Source organism: Manacus candei, unplaced genomic scaffold (assembly GCF_025592945.1).
Source record: "Manacus candei isolate 608988 ecotype Guabito, Panama unplaced genomic scaffold, ASM2559294v1 h1tg000047l, whole genome shotgun sequence".
Lineage (NCBI taxonomy): Eukaryota > Metazoa > Chordata > Aves > Passeriformes > Pipridae > Manacus > Manacus candei.
This window is the reverse complement of record NW_026138095.1, coordinates 11525717-11553683: the sequence shown is the minus strand read 5'-3', so window position 1 is coordinate 11553683 and position 27967 is coordinate 11525717. Positions and strand designations below refer to the sequence as shown.

At 50.6% G+C, this 27967-nt stretch overlaps 2 protein-coding genes across 3 annotated transcripts in view; one reads left to right on the top strand and one right to left on the bottom strand.

Annotated features, from left to right (window-relative positions):
- Positions 1-27967, bottom strand: part of SHISA6 (shisa family member 6) — a 448298-nt gene that overhangs the window by 45911 nt on the left and 374420 nt on the right. The window lies entirely within an intron of this gene.
- DNAH9 (dynein axonemal heavy chain 9) overlaps positions 1-27967 on the top strand; it is a 188690-nt gene that overhangs the window by 74278 nt on the left and 86445 nt on the right. For both annotated transcript variants that reach the window (XM_051797453.1, XM_051797454.1), the window contains 9 exons: positions 1408-1550; positions 2008-2169; positions 3419-3652; positions 9354-9614; positions 12276-12701; positions 16462-16581; positions 21813-22001; positions 23739-23974; positions 25840-25962. In XM_051797453.1, the coding sequence (XP_051653413.1) occupies positions 1408-1550; positions 2008-2169; positions 3419-3652; positions 9354-9614; positions 12276-12701; positions 16462-16581; positions 21813-22001; positions 23739-23974; positions 25840-25962 (1894 nt within the window). The remainder of the gene's footprint in view (positions 1-1407; positions 1551-2007; positions 2170-3418; positions 3653-9353; positions 9615-12275; positions 12702-16461; positions 16582-21812; positions 22002-23738; positions 23975-25839; positions 25963-27967) is intronic.

The following is a 27967-nucleotide window of genomic DNA, read 5'->3' as shown; positions in this document are numbered from 1 at the left end:
CTGGTGTAAATGCACAAACACCTGATGAGTGAAGGTGAAGCTCAGGTGAGAGAGCTGGGGGTGTTCACCTGGAGAAGAGAAGGCTCCAGGGAGCCCCTTCTAGTGCCTAAAGGAGCTCCAAGAGAGCTGGAGAGGGACTTTGGACAAGGGTCTGGAGGGACAGGACAAGGGGAATGGCTTCACACTGCCAGACAGCAGGGTTAGGTGGGATACTGGGAAGGAATTGTTCCCTGGGAGGGTGGGGAGGCCCTGGCACAGGTTGCCCAGAGAAGCTGTGGCTGCCCCATCCCTGGAAGTGTCCAAGGCCAGGTTGGATGGGGCTTGGAAGAACCTGGGCTGGTGGAAGGTGTCCCTACCTGTGAGAGGGGGTGGAAGGAGATGAGCTTTTAGGTCCCTCCCACCCCAAAGCGTTCTAGGATTCTGGGATTCCTTGTCCTGCAGTGAGGGGTGGACTGAGCATCCTGGCTTTGTGGTGGCCTTTGGCAGCTTATGTGGCTTATGGTGGCTTTGAAAGGCATCAGATTTTCCTGTGGTTGCTCTGGGGGCTGTGGGGACAGATCAAAGGTCCCCTTCCAGGGTCTGGGAGGCAACATAGAGGACTGAGACTCCCCATGAGATGAGCGAGAGCTGCCCAGGGGGTGCTGGCTGATGGCTCTGGCTGCTCCCTGCTCTGCAGCCTCTGTTTTCTTACTTGTTTCACTTCTTATCATCATCTAGAAAGCCAGAATAGAATATACCTTTTAGTCACTCTTATAAATGAGGAGATTTCTGAATTAATGTATTTTCTTAAGTGATTAGTGCTCATATTGATAGTATCTAACTCAATAAAGGGGATTTTAATCAAATCAGAAGCCAGAAAGGAAGCGAGTAGGTGACAAATTAAAGAAGCACTAAAAAAAATATCTGGTTGGGTGCATTTTTGGCAATCAATTGCTTAACTATTAAATTTTAAAAATGTTTACGAGATTTCTAGCTTTTAAAATGTTTTGGTGATCTGGGAGTTTTTTGACCATGCTGGAAATGGCCCTGAACAGCTGCAGAAATTGTACATATAATTAATGCACTTACCGAACTAAAATGATTTTATATCTTGTATAGCATATTAGGGATTTGATTATTTTATTGTAATCTAATTAGCTCTGTAGAACTAAAAAAAATGGACTTTCTGTGCTCTGACTCTATTTTATGTCCCTCTCCCCTGTGCTTTTTAAGGAAGTTTGCTTTCTTAAGTGTTTCTTTTTTAGAAGAATGACTTTCTGTGCCCCTTTGCTGCTGCTGGGGCCTGTTGGCACCTGTTTTTACCTGAGGAAGGGACTTCCCTGGGCCCCAGAAGAGGGAGGCAGCTGCTTCCCTTTGCTCTAAGAGTGCAAAAACACCCAGCCCAATAACCCCAAACTCTTCTCTTAGGGGAAATACCAGATCTCTTCCCTGATGAGGAAGTTGAGAACATCATCAGCAGCGTGAGGAATGAAGTCAAAGGCCGGGGGTTGGTGGGCTCCAGGGAGACCTGCTGGAAGTTTTTTACAGAGCGGGCTCGGCGGCAGCTCAAGGTGAGAGGGATGGGGGAGGCCAGATCCTTCCCATCCCCCTTGGGGCAGATGTGTGGGGTGGAGATGCCTTGGGCTGCCCCGTGGGGCTGCAGCCTGAAAAGCTTTGCTGCCAGGGCATGATATGAGCTGGGATTCTCCCAGCAAGGTGCTCCAAAGCATGGGGTTTGCTGTCTGTTGTCATCACTTCTGGGCCTTTAGAAAGCTCAAAGGGCTCCAGGACAGAGCTTGCCGCTCCCTTGGTTTGACCTGGACTGAGCTGGGTTCCTGGAGGAGCAGAAGAGATGCTCTATCCTGGCAAGTAGAATGAAGAGATGTGTGTCCAGTCTCTGCTGTTTGGGTGGTAACTGTGGGATCCTCCATTGGAAGTGGCTGGTGGAGTCTGGGATGGGCTGCATGGTTGGAACCCAGTGCCTCTTCCTGGCCCTGCCTCCTCCCTTCTCCTCTTTGGGCTCCACAGGTTGCTCTGTGTTTCTCCCCCGTCGGCTCCAAACTGCGGCTCCGCAGCAGGAGGTTCCCGGCCCTCGTCAGCTGCACCACCATCGACTGGTTCCAGGAGTGGCCACGGGAGGCCCTGGAGTCCGTCAGCCTCTGCTTCCTGAGAGACATGGGGGCTGTGGAGGTGAGAGTCACACAGTGTCACACAATCTACTGAGCTGGAAGGGACCCACAAGGATCATCCAGTCCAACCCTCAGCCCTGCACAGGCCCATCCCCAAGAGTCACCCCCTGTGCCCCAGAGGATCAGCCAAACCCTCCTGCAGCTCTGGCAGCCTTGGGGCTGTGCCCACTGCCCTGGGGAGCCTGGGCAGTGCCCAACCAGCCTCTGGGGGAAGAACCTTTGCCTGAGATCCAACCTGAGCCTGCCCTGACACAGCTCCAGCCATTCCCTGGCTGCTGTCCCTGGTCCCCCCAGAGCAGAGCTCAGTCCCTGCCCCTCCTCTGCCCCTGCCCAGGAAGGTGGAACTGCAGCTGAACACACCAAGTGCCCTCAGTGTCCTCACACGCCTTCAAATCAAGGCCCTTCCCCATCCTCCTTCCCTCCTTTGGACACTCTCTAATGGCTCAATCCCTTCCTTCCATTGTGTCCCCCCAAACTGCCCCAATGGTGCAGGTGGGGCCTGCAACACAGAGCCAGGACACCTGGGTGTCTGTCCAGAGGGGCACTGCTGGTAACACTGAAGTGCATCAAACTCAACCAAACTATCCTTAAAACAAGGTCCAGGTTTTTCAGAGAGGGACATGGATGTTGGCAGCAGTGCCATGGGCACCACGCTGCTGGGCACTGATGGCATTGCCAGGGAAGGACTGCTCTGCCAGCACAAAGGCAGCTCCAACCCAGCACAGAAAATAACCTGATGCTCCTGATCACTGCAGGGAACACACACTCTGCTCTCCCCACATGTGTCTGAGCCTCTGGAATTCTCAAGGGCAAAAATATATCAAGTTCTCATTGATGGCAACATTCTACTGGATTAAGGGAGATTAATTTCTGTTTATTTACTTTTTCTGGGAAGGATTTGGGAAGAATAAAGTCTACAATGTTTCTTTTTAGGAGTGTGCACTTTTCCCATTTGTACAGAAGAAAAGCCCAAATTTATACTTAAAAGGCTGTTATTTTGTAGAGCTGAGTGCTAGAAAAATTGCTTGGAATAAGATAATATGTGAGATAAAAAGATATAAAAAGAGGTATAAAGTACATAAGCAGACAAAGTTATTTTAGAGATAACAGTGAAAAGGGATCAGCTTAGGTGTTACTGTGCTGCAGTAGAAAGAAAAGTTACCAAATTCCTTTATATTCAGCACAGCCTTGTGTTATATATAGTTTTCTATTTAAAATAGTTTCTCCTTGTCTTCTCATCTTGCCTGTAGGATTCAGTGAAAGATTCAATAAGCAAATTCATGGCCCATGTCCACATCAGTGTCAACGAGATGTCCCGGCTGTACCTGAGCAACGAGCGCCGCTACAACTACACCACCCCAAAGTCCTTCCTGGAGCAAATCAAACTCTACCAGAGCCTGCTGCTGAAAAAGGACGAGGATTTAAAGGCAAAAACGGAGCGGCTGGAGAACGGCCTGGAGAAGCTCAACAGCACCTCTGCACAGGTAACAACCCCTGAGGGCTCCAAGGGGGGCTCCTGTTTCTCTGTCAGAGACATCTCTGCATCCTGGTTTGAAGGACAATTTTACAGGCTGAGACTGTACAGGGAAAAAAAAATGGTGCTGGATCCTGGCTCTAGTCTGGGTTTGGGTTCCTGGAGGAGCAGAAGAGATGCTCTGTCCTGGAAAGGAGAATGGAGAGATGTGTGTCCAGTCTCTGCTGCTTAGTTGGTAACTGAAAGATCACAGTAGGTAAAATGAGACTGGAATCCAGCTGGCTGTGTCACCGTCCTTTAATGGTTAAATTTAATCTATGGTGACAAAATAGCTCATAAAATACAGGGACAATCAGTGATTTTTAGAGTTGCATCCAGGAAATCCACAATAACTTCAGCAAGACTCCTTCAAACTAAATAGTGCATGCTGTTAAAATAAGGCTGATGTTCATTTTCCCTTGCATTGTGTTATCCATCTTTAAGGAAAACTAATGCATGTCTGAAATATAGATTAGTCATCCCAAAATGCCCCTGCTAAAGGGCCACACTGGCACTGTCCCCTGGTAATGAGTAGAAGTTTTTCTGAGTATTTCCCAAACCTCTGCAGAGACACAAACTGCCTCTCAGTGCTTTGCATCTGTTGCTCACCTCCCATTTTTCTCTCCATTTCATATTCTATTATTTCTTACAAATGGTAAACATACAAACTTCTACAGTGGTAAATGCACCTCTCCTGAAGCTTCTCTGAAGGAAAGAAGGGGCTAATGTGAATGAAGGACTGGCTGGTCCATTCCATTCCATATATCTGCTCTGGATAGTGCTGGGGGCATAAATCATGTCTGTCACACTCCATGGGACGCAGGCCTGTCTGGAGGGTGATGGATGGGCTGTGCTGGTGCCTCTCAGTGCTGACATCTCCATCTCACTTCAAACAGTTGCTTTTCTCATGGTGCAGGACAGGTCTGTGAGGACACAGGAGGAGGGACCATATGTCATGTCCCCTTTGCAGGTTTTAGCATCTTGCAGAGTCACAGAATGTGCTGAGCTGGAAGGGACCCCCAAGGATCATCGAGTCCAACTCCTGGCCCTGCACAGGCCCATCCCCAAGAGTCCCCCCCTGTGCCCCAGAGGATCAGCCAAACCCTCCTGGAGCTCTGGCAGCCTTGGGGCTGTGCCCACTGCCCTGGGGAGCCTGGGCAGTGCCCAACCAGCCTCTGGGGGAAGAACCTTTGATTAAAACTTTCTGCCAATAATGCCAAGGTCATGGATTCAATCCCCTGTATGGGCCATTCACTTAAGAGTTGGATTTGATGATCCCCGTGTGTCCTTTCTAACTCAGAATATTCTGTGACTCTGTGTAATATCAAACCTAAATCTCCCCTGACAGCACTTCAGGTCCCAATGTTGCAGGTGCAGAATGTTGCCCCAGGGCAGAGCAGAGTGGGACAATCCCCTCCCTGATGCCCCAGGACAGGGTTGCCCCCCCTGGCTGCCAGGGCACTGCTGACTCAGGGACAACTGGCACCACCAGGACTGCCAGAGCCCTTTCCCAGCTCTGCTTTCCAGCATCTCATTCCCAGTCTGTCTGTCCATCTGGGGTTGTCCCATCCCAGGGGCAGAATCCAGCACTTCCTCTTGTTGAACTTCCCATGGTTGGAAGCAGCTGAGGTTGAACAGGCAGGAGCAGAGGGCAGTGACACCCACCTGGGCAATGAGAACATGCCCTCATTGCACACACCTCTCACCTCCCCTCACCCGTGGAGGCCAAAGCTCTGCTGACTCGTGAGGTGCTGCTCTTGTTGATGATTCCCCAGTAGAGGACAAGATGATATTTTTTATTGGGAGCAACTGATCTGAACCTCATCTTTGGAGAACAAGTCTCTGTAGTGTCTTTTGTGTGTTCTTCAGTCCTCTCTTCAGTGGGTGCTGTGCTGGCAGGGTTCTCACACAGCAGGTGCTGAGACAGTGGTGGAGAACTGGGGAGGCAGTGGGAAGGATGGGAAACCACAGCACCAGGGGGTCTGGGAGATTTTACTGTTGCAGAAAGGGTGAAAGGGCACAAAGTTTGTGTCTGGCTGGAGTGAGGCTTGGGGGGAGAGGTGCCTGATGGTGAAGTTGATTAAGATGCAGAGCAGTGAGGACAAATATGTCAAATTTGAATCTAAAATTAGCACTGGGGGCCTAAAATTAAACACCTTAATTACCAGATGTGCGCAATAGTCAAACTGCTCCTGATTTGAAACCAGAGTGTGGATATTCAGCATTACTGGAAATCATGCCAGTATGTTCCATCTTGAATATGGATTTAAAAGCCTGAACTTTACATTCACCCATCAAAATGCTCAGTCTTGGGGCTGAGGAAGTGACAAGTCTTTTCACTCAGGTGTGTCATCCACAGGTGTGCTGGTGGTGCTTGGAGTTGATCCACTGGGGGGAGGAGGGTTTTGATACCTGGGTATGACCTGGTTGTGCCCTAGGCCTGAGCACTGGTGCTCACCAGCACCATCCTCCAGAGTCCTGTAGCTTGGATGGCATGACAATTAATGATGAGTTTACGTGTTTCTATAGACTGTGCAGTGTGGCCTCAGCACGAGGGACTGTTGTGCCAGGAGCTGCAGATACTTTTTGACTTGGCTGCTCCAGTTTCAAATTAATCTCTCTACCTCCTTTAACTCTTCTCTCCCCCCAGTTTTTTCTTTCTTCTGAGATTTGTACATCTTTGTATTGTTACTTCTACAGAAACACTTTCCATCAGCTTACAGCCCTCTCTCCCTGCAGACAGCGGTGTCCTCAGCACTCAGAAAAGCAAAAGCCTCCTTCCTATTAGGACATAATGGATTGGGAAGATGTGTGGGATGAGTAATTTGTTTTTCAGAGTACTGTTTGCCATGGAGAGGTCAGCACTGAGATCAGAGCCCACTGCTGAGTAATTCTGAGGATGCCTTTGGTTAATATTGCATCACTGCATTCCCGATTTGAATCTGGCTTGTGCTATCAATTAATCGCTGACCTTTGTGATGTATTTTGTGTTCTTGAAACCAGGCAGGGACAATCAGATAAAATGAGTCTTCTGGGAGCCTGCCCTCCAGGTTTTCTGTTCTTTAACAATTTTTCTCATGCTGTCCTGGTGGTAGGCAACTGCTTCTCCCTTCCCTCCCCTGCTGAAGTCACAGCACATTACCCTTGAATCTCTCATTTGCTTTGCTCTTTCCCTTTCCACCTCCCATTATTAATTGCTTATCTGATTGTTCTGCACTCAGGAAGCTGCTCACAGGTTTCTCATAAAATCACAGAATCACAGAACCACAGAATGGCTGTGTTTGGAAGGACCTTAAGGATCATCTCATTCCAACCACCTTCCATGGGCAGGGACACCTTCCACTAGCCCAGGTTGCTCCAAACCCCATCCAACCTGGCCTTGGACACTTCCAGGGATGGGGCAGCCACAGCTTCTCTGGGCAACCTGTGCCAGGGCCTCACCACCCTCACAGGGAAGAATTTCTTCTCTATATTTAACCTAAATTTCCCCTCTTTCAGTTTGAAGCCATCCCATGTCCTGTCACTGCAGGCCCTTGTAAATAGTCCCTCCTCAACCTTCCTGCATTTTTCAAATGCTGACAACGTTGTAGCCAGTGATCTCCCCTTCCATCCCTGCCTGTGCTTGGCAGGGCACTCTCTGTTCCCCCCGGGCTGTGCTGGGCTCAGCTGACACCTGCTGCCTTTGTAAAGCTGTTGAGTGCCCATGGATTTTAATCCCCTGCTTGTTTTGTCCTGGTCATGTAAAACCCTGAAGCTGCTGTTTGTGTGTATATCCAGCACACAAAGGCTGGGTTTCAGGCAGCAGGTCCCAGGCTGTATCTGCCATCAGCAAAGCCCCCTTCAATTCCCTGCAATCCCCCAAGAGCCGGAGCTGAACAAGGAGCTGCTGCCGAGTTTGTCAAATGAGGGGATTAAGTGCTCCTGTAAGCCTGGATTTACAACCCTACCTTTGTCCTGGTGAAAGCAGCCCCACAGTGCCAGCAGCAGGGGATGGTGATGGATGAAGGGCATGCAGAGACTCCTGAGGAACTGCTCTCCACGTGAGGCCGATGCCAAAGTCAACAGCTGCAGTTTGGAGATTGCAACTTGTGCTCTCCCTTCTGGTGTCAAAATGGATCTCACCAAAAACAAGGGTCTGGCTTCCCTTCTAGGGAATATATCTGTGTAGGTAAAGATGTGCCCCAGGAGCTCTTAGTGATCCTTTAGGAGCCTGAAGATCAGGACTGTGAAAACATCCATGGTCTGCCCAGAGCCTGGGTAATTTCACTGACATGGGAGATTTTAGAAAGAGATTTTCTGTGTGCAAGTGGGAGCCTGTGTGACCTCCCCACCATGCAAACACTCCTGGGAGGGAGCAGCTGCTTAGTGGAGCAGTGTGTGAGGAGCTGCCACCATGGCTGTGCCTCTTGGGGACCAGCTCAGTGGGACATCCCTTCTCAGGCTCATCTGACATCACATTCAAAATCCCTTGAGCCTTGGAGTTGGACCTGTCAGCAGATCCCAATTGTAATCTTTCTGGGTGAAAAATTACGTTAGAAAGAAATTCTTCCCTGGGAGGGTGGTGAGGCCCTGGCACAGGTTGCCCAGAGAAGCTGTGGCTGCCCCATCCCTGGAAGTGTCCAAGGCCAGGTTGGACAAGGCTTGGAGCAACCTGGGCTGGTGGAAGGTGTCCCTGCCCATGGCAGGGGGTGGGACTGGATGATCTTTAAGATCCCTTCCAACCCAAACCTTTCTGTGATTCTGCGTCTCTGGTTCCTGGTGCACAGGTCTTCCTCAAAACCACCATGTGCTCAATCCTGCTGGTGTCAGGTTCAGAAGTGAAACAAAAAATGGAGGGGCAGGCACTGATTTCTGCTCTCTGGTGACCAGTGACAGGACCCAAGGGAATGTCTGGAGCTGTGTCAGGGCAGGCTCAGGTTGGATCTCAGCCAAAGGTTCTTCCCCCAGAGGCTGGTTGGGCACTGCCCAGGCTCCCCAGGGCAGTGGGCACAGCCCCAAGGCTGCCAGAGCTCCAGGAGGGTTTGGACAACGCTCTCAGTGACAGGGTGGGATTGTTGGGGATGGGCCTGTGGCAGGGCCAGGAGTTGGACTTTGATGATATTTGTGGGTCCCTTCCAACTCTGGAGATTCTATGGTTCTAGAATTGTATCCCAGGTCATCTTTCCCACAAAACACTTGCCCACAGCACCTGCAGACCTCCAGACAGGGGAGATGTGACATCAGAGCTCATGTTCAAAGCTGGTGTATTTGATTTTACAATGACAGAAGCTTCCTGCAAGTGCCTGGTCCATGATGGGGCTCCTGGGTTGTATAAAGATCACCCCAAGAATATCTGAAATGCTTCCTCCTACTTCCCATTGGATCCTGCCCAAAGCAGTGTCCAAGTTGCCTTAGTCCCTCTGTCCAGTCTCCAAGCAGAGGCAGGGAGCAGGGGTGGGACAATTCCCGTAGCAGTGCATCCTGCTGGTGCTGGGATCTCCCCAGCTGGGTTCCTCACGGGGCTCCTCAGTGCTGCCAGGCTGCTTGGTGCAGCAAAGGAGAGCAGGAGTGTCCTTCCACAGCTGGAAATGTTGCTTCCCAGGGCTCTGCCTCACACACAGGCCCTCCCTGCCTTTGGGTCCCACTCAGGGCTGCCAGGGACTGTCTTGCTTCCACACGTGTCTTCCCTCCAGGTGGATGAGTTGAAGGCCAAGCTGGCAGCCCAGGAGGTGGAGCTGAAGCAGAAGAGTGAGGATGCTGACAAGCTGATCCAGGTGGTGGGGGTGGAGACAGAGAAGGTGAGCAGGAAAAAGGCTGTGGCCGACGAGGAGGAGAGGAAGGTGGCACTGATCACCCAGGAGGTGGAGCAGAAGCAGAAGGACTGTGAGGAGGATCTGGCCAAGGCTGAGCCTGCCCTGGCAGCTGCCCAGGCTGCTCTCAACACCCTCAACAAGGTAAGGTGAGGATTCCCAGGGGGATCCAGTATCTTTCTTCAGTGTTGGGGGAATGGGGCTGTGTCATCTGATGGCCCAAGTTCCTGGGCATTGTATTGTCCCTCCTCCAGGTTCTTCCCAGCTGGTTCACACTGCATTCCTGGTGTAACTTGGAGCAGCCACGAGGCTGCACCGTGTTCCCCTTTACTCATGTCCATGGAAAGGAGCAGATAAAACCAGTCCAAAGGAAGGTGCCACTGGGGAAATGTATAACCAGGAAATAAGGACTGCTCTGATTGCAGGAGACCAACTGACCGATTTAGGAAAGACTTTTGGTACCTTGGAAGGTTTGTCCTCCAAGGCTGCTCCAGGGGTTCCCATTTGGAGCCCAACAGACACGTACCTGCAATTTCTTTTGATCTGCAGTTCATGCAGCATCCTGGAGAACCAAACTCCCACTGCACACAAGGCACAGGGAAAATCCAGGAGCTGGAAAATGCAGGGTTGTTATTGCCATGATCACATCAAGGAATGGCACAGTCCTCCCTCAGACCATGGCTCAGTCACAGCCCTGTTGGGAGGCAGGAAGGTGACTCTGGGCCATCCAGAATCGGGGCTCTGTTGGATTAGATTTTGGGAAGGATGGGATTTTGGGTTTTGCTGCAGAGACATGTGCTTTGGCTTTGGTTCCTGTAAGGCAAAGGACTGTACAAAAGGAAGGTGTTTGTTTCTCATTGGTTTTGGTTTTGTGCTGGAGCTGTGGAGTATCTCATTAGACAAAGGTGGGGACATTTCTGGGATTCTCTCCAGGACTTGTAAAGCAGCAGTAGCAGAGCACTGGAAGCCATGGCCTCCTTTATCTGCTGATTGGAAATGCATCAGAGAGCCTGACCTGCTCTCTGACATGAATAATCAGCAATGTTTATGTGTGTATATTTAGTTTCTCCCCAATTATCTCAGGTGTCTTACTTGGACAGCACAGTTATATGCAACATTAATAGGACAAACAGGGAGCAAAGCTGGTGAGGAGAATCCAGTAATACAGATATAGTCAGCTCCCAGGGAGCTCAGTGAGGTTGTGGATTTGTGGACAATCCTGTGACACTGTCACCTGCCAGTGCAAAAGAAGAGCAGCCATGGCCATAGGGATGTGTGTCTTGTGCAGAGTGTGTGGAGAGTTGGGGAGAGCAGATGCCTTTGCACTAATCCAGGGGAAGGAGCACAGAATCATGGAATATGCTGAATTGGAAGGGGCCCCCAAGGATCATCGAGTCCAACTCCTGGCCCTGCACAGGCCCATCCCCAAGAGTCACCCCCTGTGCCCCAGAGGATCAGCCAAACCCTCCTGGAGCTCTGGCAGCCTTGGGGCTGTGCCCACTGCCCTGGGGAGCCTGGGCAGTGCCCAACCAGCCTCTGGGGGAAGAACCTTTGGTTGAGATCCAACCTGAGCCTGCCCTGACACAGCTCCAGGCTGTTCCCTCAGGCATATGTACTTCTCTGGATGTGTGTGAGTAGGTGAAGGGGTCACACCATGAGCGTTACCTGCTCATGGGCTGCAACTTGAACCCAGCTTGATTTCTGCTCCTTTGTTTGTGGTGGGAGGATTATCTTTCAGATGCTTTAAATAGTTCCCTTTGGTGCCCTCAGAATCCTCTGTACCCACACTGCTCTCAGGAGGGCTGGCCAGGCTCAGCCTATGGCAGGGTTTAGCTCTCATTCTGTTCCTTACAGTTTAAACTTTCCTTTTCCTTTTTTTCCATGTAAGCCAAGAGTGACCCTGGACTGAGTCAGCCCAGCTTTGACTGTGCCAGGGGGACATTCTGCAGCCCCTCTGCCCCTGCTTTAGTGTTAGTGCCTTTTGCAGGGGTTGGTGGCAGTGAGAGTGACTGAGGCAAATTGAGAGGCTATACTTAGGGAGAGATAAGTATATACATAAATGAGATAGTTTTTATATATTATATATATATATAAAACTGTCTCATTTAAGTATATACTGTAAGATAATTAAGGTAGTTATTCTATGGACTATGATGGGTTGTGAGAGATGCAGTGCAGAGCACCTGCAATAGAAAAAAAATGCACACCCAGATGTGTTAGCGAGTTTGAAAATGTGAGAAATCAGTGTTTAGAGACAAAAATGCCCTTTTAGCTCCTCCAGTGCAGTTTGGCTGCTTGCCCTGCAAGGGTGCCTGGGCTCTTTCTCAGTAGCTGTATTCCCTGGGCCCTGAGGATAGCAGGACATGGAACCCAGTGGATCTGGTGTTTTGGCATCATCATCTCAGCTTGGGGAGGAAGGAGCATGAAGGGGAGCATGAAGGGAAGCTCTGAAGGCTGTTCTAGAGGGGCTGAGGGATATTTCTAGAGGTTATTATTTGGAAACATTTCTTTCTTCCTTATCCCAGTCATCTGAAAGAGCAGGAAACATCCAGCTCCCCCAGGCAGCAGGGAGTGTGGGGAGGAGCAGTGTGCTGAGCTGGTGCCAGGTGGGATGTCAGGAGCTGGATGCAGGGAGTGGAGCAGGTGTGCTGGGAAGATGCAGAGCAGTGCTCTAAAGGCAGCACTGTGGGGGCTGAGAGGAGCCCAGTTTATCAGACTGATGGCTTGGGAGCCTGACTCCATTAGTGCAGAGTACAAAGCAAGCCCATTCATTTTTGTCTGACAACCTTGTTTTCCTCTTTCCAGACCAACCTGACAGAGCTGAGATCCTTTGGGTCACCCCCTTCTGCCGTCAGCAACGTCACTGCGGCCGTGATGGTGCTGACGGCCCCGGGAGGGAAGATCCCCAAGGACAGGAGCTGGAAAGCAGCCAGAGTGGCCATGGCCAGGGTGGATGGCTTCCTGGACTCCCTGATCAAGTTCAACAAGGAGAACATCCACGAGAACTGCCTCAAAGCCCTCCAGCCTTATTTACAAGACCCCAAGTTCAACCCCGAGTTCGTGGCCACCAAGTCGGCGGCGGCGGCCGGGCTGTGCTCCTGGGTGGTGAACATCGTGCGCTTCCACGGCGTGTTCTGTGAGGTGCAGCCCAAGAGGCAGGCCCTGAGCAGGGCCAACACCGAGCTGGCAGCAGCCCAGGACAAGCTGGGCACCATCAAGGCCAAAATTGCTGTAAGTGCCCTGTGGTGGGACCCGTCACTGCTTGGGGAGAAACCCCCTGCTGTGGAGAAAGCTGCTTCTCTGCACTTGTGGGTTTTTTAAGGGCAGGTTGGAGATCCAAAGGTTTGGGCCACTGTAGGGTTTTCTATCCCTTGTGTTTCACTGAAGCCCAGAAATGCAGCTGTGTCCTGGGCTGCAGCACAGGAAGAGTGGGCAGCAGGGTAAGGGGGGAATTCTGCCCCTCTGCACCACTCTGGTAAGACCACACCTGCAGTGCTGCCTCCAGCTCTGGGACAACCAACATAAGAAGGATGTGAAGCTGCTGGAATGAATCCAGGGGGTCACAAAGGCTCTCTGAGGTTTGGAGCCCCCCTGCCCTGGAGACAGACTGGGAGAGCTGGGGGTGTTCAGCATGGGGAGGAGAAGGTTCCAGGGAGCCACTTGGAGCCACTTCCAGTGCCTAAAGGGGCTCCAGGAGAGCTGGAAAGGGACTTTGGACAAGGGCCTGGAGGGACAGAACAAGGGGGAATGGCTTCAAACTGATAAAGAGTAGGGTTAGATTGGATATTAGAAGGAAATTCTTCCCTGTGAGGATGAGGAGGCCCTGGCACAGGTTGCCCAGAGAAGCTGTGGCTACCCCATGCCTGGAAGTGTCCAAAGCCAGGTTGGACAGGGCTTGGAGCAACCTTGGATAATGGAAGGTGTCACTGCCCATGGCAGGGGGTGGAATGAGACGGTCTTTAAGTTCCCTTTCTACCCAAACCGTTCTGGGATTCTTTAACTGTATGATAGGATATGGCTGCTTTCTAAATTCCATTGATTATTCTCCAACCTTGAACCTGAAGAGGCAGGTTAATTATGAATTCTTATTACTCCCACCAAATTTTTGTAATGTAATTTACTTCTTCTCATGGATCCTCAGGGAACTCCTTATCTCAAACACGTGTGTACCCAGTGTGTGCACAGGGCAGAGGGGAGGCACTGGAGGCTGATTCAGAGCTGGGCTGGCCCTGTGCTCAGGCCCTGGGGATGGGCAGGATTTGCAGGATCACAACTGCTCTGGTAGGAGCCTCATTTGTCCCAGCACAGCTTCCTGGCAGCACATCTTGTACCTTATTTGGGTTTTTCCTACTTAATAAATAAATAAATAAATAAATAAAAACTTCTCTGAATAGAAGAAATTCCAGCGTGATTAAAAGTGCATTTCCACAGAGTGTGGCTTCAGGCCTTTAGAAAATCATTCCTTCAGAAAATTATCTCTATGTAAAAACACATCCTGCCTTATGCTGCTTTCCTCTGTGGTCCCTCCAGGCTGATACCTGCTAAGAACAGAGTGTGGGAATGAGCTTCTCCAGAACCTGCCTGGTTTTAGGCTGCTTTGGCTCTGGGATCCCTCTTTGGGAGTGGGATCCCCTCCATGGCTGGAACTGGCTGGGGAGTGCCTGAGGGGCCCTACCAGGGGCAGCAGGTCCCTGCACTCATGTTTTCCACCAGCACATCTTCCTCTCAGAAAACACATCACTCTTTGGATGTTTCTGATGGCTTATTATTCTTAAAATGCTTACTACACTTTTTACCTGGAAATACAGAAACCCAGTGCTGAGCTCTCCGGTCGCCCCTTCCTGCTGCAGATGAAAAGAGCAGGGATGGATTTAGTGGGCATTAGTGTCTAATTCTCCCACCTCAGATGTTCAATACACTGCTGGGGAACTTTTTTCATCCCTTTATGCTTCTCTTTTCAAAAGCTTTTAATGCCTGGGCTTTTCTTTTTTCTTTTTTTCTTTTTTCTTCTTTTTCAAAGGAGTGGGATTTTGTTAAAGCAAATTGCAATCTTTGGGGAGATTACTGGTACCTCTCTGGCATGCACTTACAAAACTGCCTGGTTTAGGTGCATTTTCCCCTCTGCAGATGGGTAATGATGCTACTCAGCGTGGGATGGATGTGGAGGTACATCCTTGCTTGTCGAGCTGGGATACCTTGAGCAGCTTCACTGCTGTGGGGCTGATTCATACCTGCTCACAGCTGGGCCCCAAGATGTCACATACCCATTTTTAGTAATAAATGAGACTATTCTGATTGTCTGAAACACTAAATACCTTTCCCTCTCCTTTGCCTGCCTGGGAAATAAGATCTGAGGCCCCGGGGAGGGTGGAGGTAGAAGCCAGAGGTGTGTTCACAGCTGTATTTGTGTGTTACTCTGGAGTGTGTCTGGTGGGGTCCTGCAGGTCTGGCCTGTTCTTCAGCCCAGATGTATGTGTGTATTCTATAGATACTCAATTATCAGGTTGTGCTTGAATAATGGGATTTGATCTATGAGGCTTTGTAGGCACATATATCCATATGCACACAGGGACAGAAACTTTTTGTGTTATTAGTTCCAAACAGAGGTCAAGGAGAGACTGCTTTGCGTTTGCCAGTATCCAGGATGGCTGAAGAGATCCCTAATATAATCATTTTTCATTTTCAGGTTTGTTTCTAGTGTGTATCTCAGTGTTAAAGTGATTTACAAGCAGTTTAGCCTTAAGCAGTCTGCACTGGGTGCAGATAAAATCAATTATTACTTCTCTTATCAGAACTGAAATGCTCCAAGTGCTCGTGGGAGCTGTTGATTTGTTTTAGGTCAGAGTGTGAACAGCTCTGTCCAAGCAAAGGGTTCTTCAGCTTTTTCTCCAGGTGCTTTGGTCCCCTTCTGTCCCTTTCCAGCCCTGAAGCTCCAGCACTGATGTCCATGGGAGGTGGTCCCACCTCTCTGGGGGCTCCTGGTACAGGTTTCAGCAACTTTTAGAGCAGCACAATTTTACTGACTTCCTTGTGATATTCCCTTCTTGAAACAGGGTGAGGGTATGGCTTGGATGTGGTTCAGCTGTGCCTCCAGCTGCTCCAGGAGCCCCTTGGGGATTTAAGCACAGCTTGGGGAGGCAGCAGAGCCTCAAGGACTGCTCTGAGATCAAGGGACTGCAGCATCAGGATGTATCAGATTTGATTTCCTCAGCTGCCTGCTTGTTGCTCAGCCATAGCACTGTCCTGGGGGCTTGGCCATAGGGACCCCTGGCCTTACCCAGTTTAAATTCACACCAGGGCTGAGCCCCAAATAACTTAGTTTTGGGTGTCCTTTGCCTCTGCCTTGCGCTGAGGGTGTGAGTTCCAGCAGGAGCACAGCCCAGCCCTGCTCTGTGCTGGCTCGTAATGCCAACCAGGGTGGGTGAGCTGGGCTTGGCCAGTCCTGCCACAGGGCCAGGCAGCTCTGTTTGCCTGAGCATCACAGAATCCTGGAATAGTTTGGGTTGAAGGGACCTCACAGTTCATCTCCTTCCACCCCCTGCCATGGGAAGGGACACCTTCCACTAGCCCAGGTTGCTCCAAGCCTTGTCCAACCTGGCCTTGGACACTTCCAGGGATGGGGCAGCCACAGCTTCTCTGGGTAACCTGTGCCAGGGCCTCCCCACCCTCACAGGCAAGAATTTCCTTCTAATATCCAATCTAAAGCTGTTCTCTTTCAATCTGAAGCCACTGTTCCTTGTTCTCTCTCAAGGCCCTTGCCCCAGGTTCCTCTCCAGCTCTCTTGGAGTGCCTTTAGGCACTGGAAGTGGCTCTAAGTTCTCCCCAGAGCCTTCTCTTCCCCAGGCTGAACACCCCCATCTCTCTGAGCCTTTCCCCATGGCAGAGGTGCTCCAGCCCTCAGTGTGTCTTCATGGCCTCCTCTGGACTTGCTCCAACAGCTCCACGTGTTGTTCAAGCTGTGCTGTTGCTTTCTCCTGTGTTTCCCATGCAGCGCCTCGACCAGAACCTGGGCAGGCTCAGGGCCCAGTTTGAGGAAGCCACTTCAGACAAGCTCAAGTGTCAGCAAGAGGCTGCAGCGACAGCGAGAACCATCGCCCTGGCCAACCGGCTGGTGAGTGTCACAACTGCAGCTCGGGGGGCACCCCAGGGAGGGACCAGGCACTGAGATGAACCACAGGCACACAGCACGTTCCATCCCCTCCTTTGTTGGGAATACATTCCTGCACTGCAGCAAGTTTCAGTAATGAAAATGCTTTTGCACTGGCTGTTTTCATCCCATCAGGGCAGCTGAGCTCATTAAAGGGACTGGCTCTGCTCTCTTCACAGCTCTCGCCTCCTGTTTTGTGCTTTAAATGTGTCATCAAGTACAGAGGGGCCAAAACTATATGGCTCAAAAATTGTATTATAAAAACAAAGGTGGGAACTTGCAGCTTTGCAGGTTTTGAAATGAGAAAAATTAGAGTGAAAAGCTCTCTAAAAGTAGCACCTGTCCCTGTTACCCAGACACCCAGTCTGTGGTGTCTGCAGCTCCCCATCCTCTGCAGAGCAAGACTGAAGAGATGTCAGAGGCTGGGAGGCAATGTCTGCTGCCCTCACTGCCCCATCAGCTGGAGCCCCAGCTCACACCCAGTGCTGCAAATGCCCCCAGTGCTTCATATTTTGGCCTCTGCACTGGCTGTTAACCTGGAGCCAGTTTCTTCTCCAAGCAGGGGGATGGGGCTGCAGGAGCCTGGTCTGTGCTGAGCTCTGCCCTGGGGGTGAGGGGAAGGAGCTGGTTCCAGCAGCTGGCTCTGCTGGCTCAGGCTCATCCCCAGCACAACAGAGCCCAGCCAGTCTGTTCTTTGACCTCCCTGACCCCCTGTGCCTGCAGGGAGGATGCAGGTGGTGGTTCAGACCTCTGAGGGCTCTGCACTCCCACACAGCTCCTGCTGCAGCTCTGGGGTGGGAAGTGCAGGTTATTGGCCAGCGATGCAGCTCTTGGAGCTGTACAGCTCATGGGGCCAGCAGGTGCAGCTGAGGCTGGAGACACCCGAGGGGTGCAGAACACCTGGAAACCTTGAGAGACTCATAGAACCATAGAGTGGGCTGGGCTGGAAGGGACTTTAAACACCATCTCATTCCAATCCCCTCCCATGGGCAAGGACACCTTCCACTATACCAGACACACAAATTCGTGAAGCTTTCCAAATTTGACAGGCTGGAAGAGCTGGAGGTGTTCAGCCTGGAGAAGAGAAGGTTGTGTGGAGACCTCAGAGCACCTTCCAGGATCTGAAGGGGCTACAGAGAAGCTGGAGGGGGGCTGTTCATCGGTAACTGGAGTGACAGGACAAGGGGGAGTGGGTACAAACTGAAAGAGGGCAAATTTAGGTTCAATATATGGAAGGAATTTTTCCCTGTGAGGCCCTGGCACAGGTTACCCAGAGAAGCTGTGGCTGCCCCATCCCTGGAAGTGTCCAAGGCCAGGTTGGATGGGGCTTGGGGCAACCTGGGCTAGTGGAAGGTGTTGCTGCTCATAGGACAGGGTGGAATTAGGTGGTCTTTAAGGTCTCTTCCAACCCAAACCATTCTATGATTCTATGACACCACATCCCAGACCATGCTGGTTCCATTTCTTCCTCACCCCATGACCTGGGAACAGCTTCCAACCCTAACGATTCCATGATTCTATACTGAATTGATGAAATTCATCATTTTGCAGTGTAGGCAGGGAACTACTTTCATCCCAACCTCCTGCTGTGCACTGCACACCATCTCCTGTGGTGTCCTGGCTTTGATCTAGGAATAGCTCCTGACAGCCCTCACTGGTGTGCAGTTCATTTGACATTCAGGATGTGTCACCTGTGTGGTTGTGGGCAGAAATAAGTTCCCAGACTTTGAAATAAACACATTTGAGGTTGTCTGAAGAATAGAACTGAACAGAGAATGATGCTTTGGAATAACAAATGAACCTGGGGCCTGAAGGCAATCCCAGCCCTGACAGTGCCAGATTGGCATCTCCTGAACTTCACGTGACCTAAGGAAGATGCTCCAGGATCCAAGGGACAGGGAGCAGTGATCTGTGCACCAGAGAGGGAGGCTGGCTGGTGTTGGAGTTTGTGAGTGGGTGTTGCTAATGCAGCATATGACATTTAGTGATGACAAATGCAAAATAATGTGTGCAGGGAAAACAAACTGTAATCATGCAGTTACATGGATGGGGCCTAATTGCACTATTATCACTCACTGAAGAGCTCTTGGAGTGGTTGAAATGAGTTCTCAGGAACAGCAACGTGGCACTTGACTGGAGGAAGAAAGACAAACTTAATATTAGTAATTAGTAGAAAAAACCTCAGGAAGCAGAAGTTAAACATCATTGTATCAGGTTGTCAGTGCCTCCATCCCACATGCCTGGGCAGGGGGTTAACCCAGCTCAGGAGGCTGAGGACAACTTAGAAAAGCTACAGCCAAGTATAGAAACACTTCTGTGTAAGAAGAGAGGAAACAGATTAGGACTCTTCGTTCTGGAAAAGGTGTAGAGGGGATGGATGTGAGAGAAGCCTCTAAAGTCATGACTAGTGTGCAGAAGGTGAATGGGGAGTGGGTGTTCACTATCCTTCATTATCAAAGGCTAAAGAGAATCCCATGAGTAGCTTTTAATTTGCTGCTTGCTAAATAAAAAGAACTCCAATGACTTCTAGGATCTGAGGAGGAAGACATCTGGGATGTCTTGAACGTATTAGAACTGGCGGTAGTGTGTGATTCAAGCAAGGGAGAAAAAAAGACCTGTAGGACCAAAGTGGATAAAAAGTAACCTGAAGAAATTAATTAGGAGTATGTAACCACTCTACAAGAATTAGGAAAATCAGATCAATAAAGACTTCTTGGTCTTAGAGATGCTCTGGGAGTAGTATGGGTTTTGACCTCAAGGAGGCTGGAGGGAAGAACTTGAGATGCTTCATCTGTTAAAACTACAAAGGAAAGATGGAAGAACTGGACTCTGCACTGTAACTGTAGTTGATATTAAGGATATTTTGTGTATGATCCTTAAAATTAACCAATAGCCTAAAAGTAGTGTTTTGCTTCTTTTTCAACAAGCAGGATAAGGTAAGGACTGACATGTGGGCTGAGACTAGGGTCTGTCCAGCTTCAGGTGGACTCCAGAAAATGCCCAGAACAGAGTAGGATCAGGGCAGGTATAGGCTGTGCTGCCAGATCCCTGCTATTTTCCAGCCTTCATATGCTCCACTATAAGGAATGTGGATTTACAAGGTAAGACAACCTTATAAGACTGAGAACATAAAAATGGAAATTCCCCCAGATGAAGAGAAAGCACTGCTGGAGGTAAAATAACTGGATGGTCTCAATATGGAACCACAAGAATGGGCTGAAATTCAGTGATACAAGTTGCAGACGTAACTATGGATTTATAGCAGATTGTTCATCTCTGAGCCAGGAACCCATTGCAGAAACCAGTGAGGACCATTGTGTTTGATCAGGCTTTGCCCTACCTGTCATGTAGCCCTAAGAAAGGCAGATGTGCTTCTAATCCTATCACAAGTAGCTTTCTAGCAAGGGTAATGGGACAACGACACAGTCTGAGATCAGCAAAAGGCACTGGGGAACCTCTGCAGCTCCGTGAGGAGGGTGGTGGTTCACGTTCGTGACAGAGCAGCTCAGCTGGGGCAGGTTTAGGAGCAGCTCTGAGGTCAGATGGGGCACCGAAAACCTGAGGTTGCTCTTTCTGTTCCTGGGAGGAGCCAGACTGCCCAGGGGACAGTCTTCCCTGATTCAAAGAGGCAGCTTTGGCAAGGCAGAAGGGCCATCAGAGGTGTTCGTTCTTGAGTTCACCACTCTGGTTGCCCAGAGAAGCTGTGGCTGCCCCATCCCTGGAAGTGCCCAAGGCCAGGTTGGACAGGGCTTGGAGCAACCTGGGCTAGTGGAAGGTGTCCCTGCCCATGGCAGGGGGTGGGATGAGATGGTTTAAGGTCCCTTCCAACCCAAACCATTCTGAGATTCTGTGATTCTCTGAATCACAGTCGAGCAGGATGAGCTGGTGCGTGGGCGCACGGTTTCACAGTGATGATGTAGACAGTCTATAAAGAATTGTGAAAATGATCCCAAGTGATGCAGATATGAAACACCAGGTAGATAAATGTAATATAGTGTATATTGGAAAAATCAAGTTTTACTTTGCATGCCCTGTAAGTGGTGCTGAGCAGGTTATTATCAGTCTGGAATGAAAGGCTGGAGCTAAGAGTTCTGTGAGTGTGTGAGCTCTGTGCTCCCAGAGGCAAAAAACCCTCACCAAACCCCAAACCAATCTGAAACTGGATGTTAGGGTTTATTAGGAAAAGAAGAGAGAACAAAACAGAGAAAAACCCCCATTTCTGTATGAATACATTCTAAATAAATCTTGAATGTGCAGCATTCCCACCACCCCCTCTGCTGCACCTCAAAGGCTGGAGGAGAATGGAAATGGTGCAGAGACAGGAACAATAAAAGAAACTGGATAATAAAGATTGCATCATTCTGTACGGATAAAGATTGCAAGGAAAATGAAAAGGCTGCTTCTGAGTGAGGAATTACTGAAGAGGCTAAAGCTCTTCAACTCCAAAGGAGACAGCAGAGGGGTACTGAGGGCTTGGAATACTGAGTGGTGCGGAGAAGCTGGTGCCAGCAGGATCATTCCACTGGTTTTCCACTGCACCAACAGGTTTTATCAGTTGAAAAGTTCAGGCAGCACGTCAGAGATGTACTTTTTTACAGGAAGCACAGCTGAACTGTGCATCTGCTGCCCACAGGGTGCTGTAGATGCCAAAAGTTTGGTTGGTATCCACAGCAGCTTTGGCTCAGTCATGAAGGGAAAAATCATCAGTGGCTGTTGAGCACAAAGATCAGTCACAGAATGTGCTGAGATGGAAGGGACCCACAAGGATCACTGAATCCAACCCTCAGCCCTGCACAGGATCATCCCCAAGAGTCACACCATGTGCCATCATCCCTCTTAACACTTCCCTCCCTCCTGCACCAGTCTCCCAGACTATCTTGCCTAAATAGTGTCATTTTTTTCCCATTAAAATAGATTTGCAGAAATGGCTTTTAACTGACAAGGCAGGATTAGGTTAAATATTAGGAAAGAATTCTTGCCTGTGAGGGTGGGGAGGCCCTGGCACAGGTTGCCCAGAGAAGCTGTGGCTGCCCCATCCCTGGAAGTGTCCAAGGCCAGGTTGGAGGGGGCTTGGAGCAACCTGGGATGGTGGAAGGTGTCCCTGCCAGTGGAACTGGGTGGAATGAGATGAGCCTTCACCCTTCCAACCCATTCCATTGGTCTATGAACGTTTAATTTGATTTGGGCATTTGCAGGTTGGGGGCCTGGCCTCTGAGAACGTGAGATGGGCTGAGGCTGTGAAGGCCTTCAAAGAGCAGCAGAGCACCTTGTGTGGGGATGTCCTGCTGATCACGGCCTTCGTGTCCTACCTGGGCTACTTCACCAGGAAATACCGCCAGGACCTCCTGGAGGGTGTCTGGAAACCATATCTGCACCAGCTCAAAGTAAGTCCTGATTCTTCTGAAAAGCTGCTGTTCCTGGGATTAACATGAATTCTGATGTCCACAAGGATCCCCAAGGGAGAGGATCTCTCAAATGAAGGGCAGCCCTGTGTCCCTGCTGAGTTGGGTTAGGGAGCAGGACGTAGCCACATGTGATTTATGCCTCTGTGGGGCAGTTGTGGTGTCCTTGCTCCATGAAATTGTCTTGATTCCTCCACGTGCAGAGAAAAATTCCAAGCCTGGAGCCCAGGATGATACTCTGCAGTTCTGACCAGCCATCAGGGATGGCCTGGAAGGAGGGACTTGCATGGAGAAGGAATTGCTTGGAGCAGGCAGAGCCCACTGCCAGCTCTCTGGTAGGCTTGGAAAAGCTCCAGGTGTTTCTTTAATGCTGGACACAAGCTCTGTTCGTGCTGGCCATGCCTCTCAGCTGGTTGTATCCATGTCTTGCTGTTAGGACCAGATGGAGATCATCATGCTGCAAACTCATTTAATATTTTGCTAATTTTTAGCAGGTTCCTCTCATACATCAGGAAATAATGCCAAGAATCTTTTAAGTAAGATCACAGTGGGGCAGTGATGGCCAAATCAAAGGGCTGACAAAATCAGCCAGTTCCTTAGCTTGAGAGAGGAAAAAATTCATTCTGTGTTTTTTAATACTAAGACAGAAACTTAGTTAAGAAATGCAGTATTGTTCCAAAAATGACCCGACTCTGTGCTTAGAAATTTCAAGGATATGCCTCAGATTCTAATAGGAAATGAAATGCCCACTCTGCTCAGACATCTGGCACAGGTAACTCTGGCTGTCACACCCAGCAATGGCCTCCCCTGTCAGAGAAGCATTTCTGGGCCTCCTAATGCTGTTTTGCAGCAGAACAGCTGCCTTATGAGGGGGTTAGTGATGTCCTTCCAGGCTGTCTCAGAGAGAGGGACAGGGAGGAGTGTGATCTGAGCCAGTGGGGCTTGGGCTGGTTTAGGGCTCTGCAGGCAAAAACCTTAGATTGCTTGTAAAGTTTGTGTTTGTTTAAAACAGGATTGGGGAAAGAAAACTAGATCAAAAGGACCCTGTAGAATGGAAAACCAGTGATAAATCATGGAATCATAGAATGGTTTGTGTTGGAAGGGACCCTAAAGACATCGCATTCCAAACCCCTGCCATGGGCAGGGACACCTTCCACCAGCCCAGGTTGCTCCAAGTCCCATCCAACCTGGCCTTGGAGACTCCCAGGGATGGGGCAGCCACAGCTTCTCTGGGCAACCTGTGCCAGGGCCTCTCCACCCTCACAGGGAAGAATTTCTTCCCAGTAACCCATCTAACCCTGCCCTCTGTCTTGAAGCCATTCCTCCTTGTTCTGTCCCTCCAGGCCCTTGACCAAAGTCTCTCTCCAGCTCTCTCAGAGCCCCTTTAGGCCCTTGAAGGGGCTCTCAGGTCTCCCTGGAGCCTTCTCTTCCCCAGCTGTTCCAACCTGTCTCCAGGGCAGAGGGGCTCCAGCCCTCAGAGTGTCTTCATGGCCTCCTTTGGACTCTCTCCAGCTGCTCCACATCCTTCTGATGTTGGTTCCTTCAGAGCTGAAGGCAGCTCTGCACATGGGGTCTCATCAAAGCAGAGTAGGTGGGGAAAATGCCCTCCCTCAACCTGCTCACGCTGCTGGTGATGCAGATAAATCTGCTTTATCAGTCTTTAATTAAGCTAACTTTCTGTGAAATAACCCACTAGAAGCCTCTGTCCTCTCCCCCCAGGTGCCCATCCCTGTGAGCCCGTGCCTGGACCCCCTGGCCATGCTGGCGGACGAGGCGGCCGTGGCGGGCTGGCACAACGAGGGGCTCCCGGCCGACCGCACCTCTGCCGAGAACGCCACCATCCTGAGCACCTGCGAGCGCTGGCCCCTCCTGGTGGACCCCCAGCTCCAGGGCATCCAATGGATCAAAGCAAGATATGGCCCAGGGCTCCGAGTGCTCCGGGTTGGGAACAAGGGGTAAAGCAGCCTCCTCACACAGTGACACTGGGGATGGGCTGCCTGGGGTGTTTGTTTGACCCTTTGACTGTGCTGTCAGAGCCAGTGACACTGAGGCAAATCCAACTCTGGGTTTGCTCATATTATCACAGAATCACAGAAGCAACCAGGTTGGAAAAGACCTCTGAGATCATCCAGTCCAACCCCTGACCCAACCCCACCTTGTCACCCAGACCATGGCACTGATGCCACATCCAGGCTCTGCTCAAACCCCTCCAGGGACGGGGACTGCACCCCCTCCCTGGGCAGCCCATTCCAAGGGCTGATCCCTCTCTCTGGGAAGAACTTCCCAATGTCCAACCTAAACCTGCCCTGGTGCAGCTCAAGGCTGTGCCCTCTTGTCCTACTGCTGGTTCCTGGGAGCAGAGCCCGACCCCCCCGGCTCCCCCCTCCTGTCAGGGAGTTGCAGAGAGTGAGAAGGTCTCCCCTGAGCCTCCTCCTCTCCAGGCTGAGCCCCCCCAGCTCCCTCAGCTGCTCCTCACAGCACTTGTGCTCCAGTCCCTTCACCAGCCTCGTTGCCCTTCTCTGGACCTGCTCCAGCCCCTCCATGGCCTTCCTGAGCTGAGGGCCCAGAGCTGGACATAACACTAGAAAACTATCTGCTATTCATTACCAAAATGATGGAGATTTCTCATTAAACAAGGGGTCTGGTTAGAGCTTGGCTCAGTTACCATAGAAACTCCTCTGAAAGTGAGGATGGAGTGTGCTGTGTGCTGAGGAGAGCTCTGTGTGGTACAGAATCCCAGGATAGATTGGGTTGGAAGGGACCGTAAAACTCAACTCATTCCAACCCCCTGCCATGGTCAGGGTCATCTTCCACTAGACCAGGTTACTCCAAGCCCCATCCAACCTGACCTTGAATACTTCCAGGGGTGGGGCAGCCACAGCTCCTCTGGGCAACAGGCGTGTGGTGTCCTCCATCGGGTTTATTGCAGATGTCATGTCCTGGTTTAGTCTCATCCAGGAGGGTGAGCAGGGCTTCCTACCTCTTGGAAAGAGAGAGAGGGCTTGGCATGGACAACCAAGCTGCCAGGAGGGTCACCATGCCCTGCAGACCAGCTGGGCTGATGCTGCTCCCACTTGGCACCAGCTGGACTTTCTCATTGCAGCACCCCTGCATTGATCCAGATAAATCTTTCATGGGAAGGCTTTTCCACTCCTGGCTCTTATCTCCAGTCAGCCCTCAGACTGCTCTCTTGCTGTATCAGCTTGCACCCATCTCTGCCCAGTAGTGAGGAGCCCCAGAGTCAAAACCCTGCTGAGATGTCCGAGCACTGAGGTTGGTTTTGAATACAGGGGAAAGCTCTGGCAACAGCCAAGAGTGGCCCAAGCCTGGTACTTGAAAATTCATGTAGATTTGGAGATGCCTTGGGGTTGTCCATGTTTCACTGGTGCCTCCTCTGTGGTTGCCCAGGTTGTTTTGCTGGTGCCTCCTCAGTTTTCCTCCTAGAAAATAATGAGCTACTGGATCTGATCTGGGATCAAAATAAGGTGAACTGCACCAATGGATTCTGGGGGAAACAAGGTATTTGCTAAAAACAACTCCAGTTTTGCTCACTGATGCCCAGACTCTTCTTGGGAAAGTCATAGTGATCACTGCTTGCTCTTGGAGCTCTGAGACCTCACTCTCTTTTTTGGCCAGCCCAGACTCTGTAAGTGCCACTTTCTGCATCAGGCCTTGACCCCCTCTTACCCCTCTTCCTCTCCTCAAATGTTGCCACGTGCCTGTAGCTGTGTGGACCCCTGTCTGTCCCCACATCCTCCTCAATAACAGTGTCACACCCTGCTCTGCTGCAGGAGGTACCTACCAGTGCTGCTCCCCACAGGTACCTGGACACGCTGGAACGAGCTCTGGCTGCAGGAGAACTGGTTTTGATTGAAAACCTGGAGGAATCTGTGGATCCAGTGTTGGGACCATTACTGGGGCGAGAAACAATCAAGAAAGGCAGGTGAGCTGGGGAGGAGGGGTTGGTGGTACATGTGGGTGGGGGCTGGGGGTGTTGTGCTCTCTGTTCCTCACTTCAGATCGTGGCTATTCAGATCCAGCAGCAGTGACATCCTGCCTTCAGGGGTGAAGGCTTTTTAAATCAGGCAATCACAGGTAATTCAGACACAGGATGGCTTGAAAATCAACCTGGATTTCTCATTTCATTGCACGGTGTCATTCAAACCTCACATGAAAAGAGAGACCTGTAATTGTCTCCCTGTGTAGTGACCACTGTCCTGACACTAAATTATTACCAAAATAGCTCTTACTGTTGTGGAGTAAAAGTAGCCTTGAATTTTAGCAAACACTGCACAGAGTTCAGGAATACAGCTCCAGGTTTGAGCATTAAGGATATAAAGTGTTTCTTAATGAGGTCAAGTTCTCCGTGGCAACTCTGGGCCCTTCCAGCCCAGAGGAGGTCAGAGACAGGGGCAGCCCTTTGTCCTTACGTTCTTAAGGATTATTTCCTTACTTGCCTAAAATACCCCAGGGTGTTGTAAACTGCTGGGCAAGGCAAACTGTCTGCAAACTGTGCAGGGGAAAACACCATGAGAAGGATGGCTGAGTGTGGGTTTGGCTGCAGGATGGAGGGGGAAAATCAGTCCCAGGGAAGGGATTGAAATGCTGAAGAATGTTGAGTTGGGGGTACAGCAGTGAGGGTGCCAATCCTTATCCCCCCTCCAGGAAAACACCTTTTGGGGCTGTATGTGTCTGCTCTCAGAACTCTCTGTGGGATCATGTGCTTCCTAAGAAAGGGGAAATGAATTATGAATCACATAGGAAGTCCATGAGATTCGTGTTCCCAGACCATGAGCCCAGACCTCATGGACAGACACTGTCAGTCCCACCATCCCTGTGGTTCCCATACTGGGTGGTTTCTCTCTGCCTCTGTTTCACAGCTGTAAAAGTAACTGAGGGGCCAAGAGGACACTGAGTGAGTGATGTTTGGCTGGGAAGAGTGTTCAAACTCCCCTGACAATGTCACCATTCCTGCAGCAGTCCCAGTGCAGTCCTGAAAACATTTCTAGTTTCTCTTGGTCTCTGGTTCCCATGGGCTTTGTTAATATAGAATCACAGAATGGTTTGGGTTGGAAGGGACCTTAAAGACGATCCAGGCCCACCCCCTGCCATGGGCAGGGACACTTTCCACTAGCCCAGGTTGCCCCAAGCTCTGTCCAACCTGGCCTTGGGCACTTCCAGGGATGGGGCAGCCACAGCTTCTCTGGGCAACCTGTGCCAGGGCCTCACCACCCTCACAGGGAAGAATTTCCTCCTATTATCCATCTAACCCCACTCTCTTTTAGTTTGAAGCCATTCTCCCCTATCCCATCACTCCAGTTCCTGATGAACAGTCCCTCTCCACCTTCCCTGTAGCCCTTTAAGATGCTGGAAGGACACAATTAGGTCTTCACAAAACCTTCTCTCTCCCAGGCTGAAGAGCCCCAGCTCTCTCAGCCTGTCTCTGGAGGGGAGGTGTCCAGTCCTCTTATCAACGTCATGGTTTCCCCTGGACTCCAACAGTTTCATGTTGTTTTCATGCTGGGGAACACTGTTCCCGGTGCTTCAGGTGGGGTCTCACCAGGGCAGTAGAGGGGGAGAATCCCCTCCCTTGACCTGCTGCCCACACTGCTTTTGGTGCAGCCCAGGATTTGTTTGGCTTTCTGGGCTGGGTTAAACTTAGGTTCAGATCATGTTACTGTGAGCTTTAGTCTTCATGTCAGAAGTGCAAGACAGGAGGAGATTGAGTTTTCCTGGGAGATGTTACCTCCTTTGAATGCCCACCAGTTGCTCTCCACATGTGGCTTCACTGCTCAAGCTCAGTGCAACTGCAGAGTTGGCCTGATCAGAGCCAACAGACTGGGCAATTCTAGATGTGACCAATGAAAAGTTGTCACAGATTTATCACAGAGTATTCTGGATTGGGAGGCACCCACAAGGATCATCGAGTCCAGCTCTTAACTGAATGG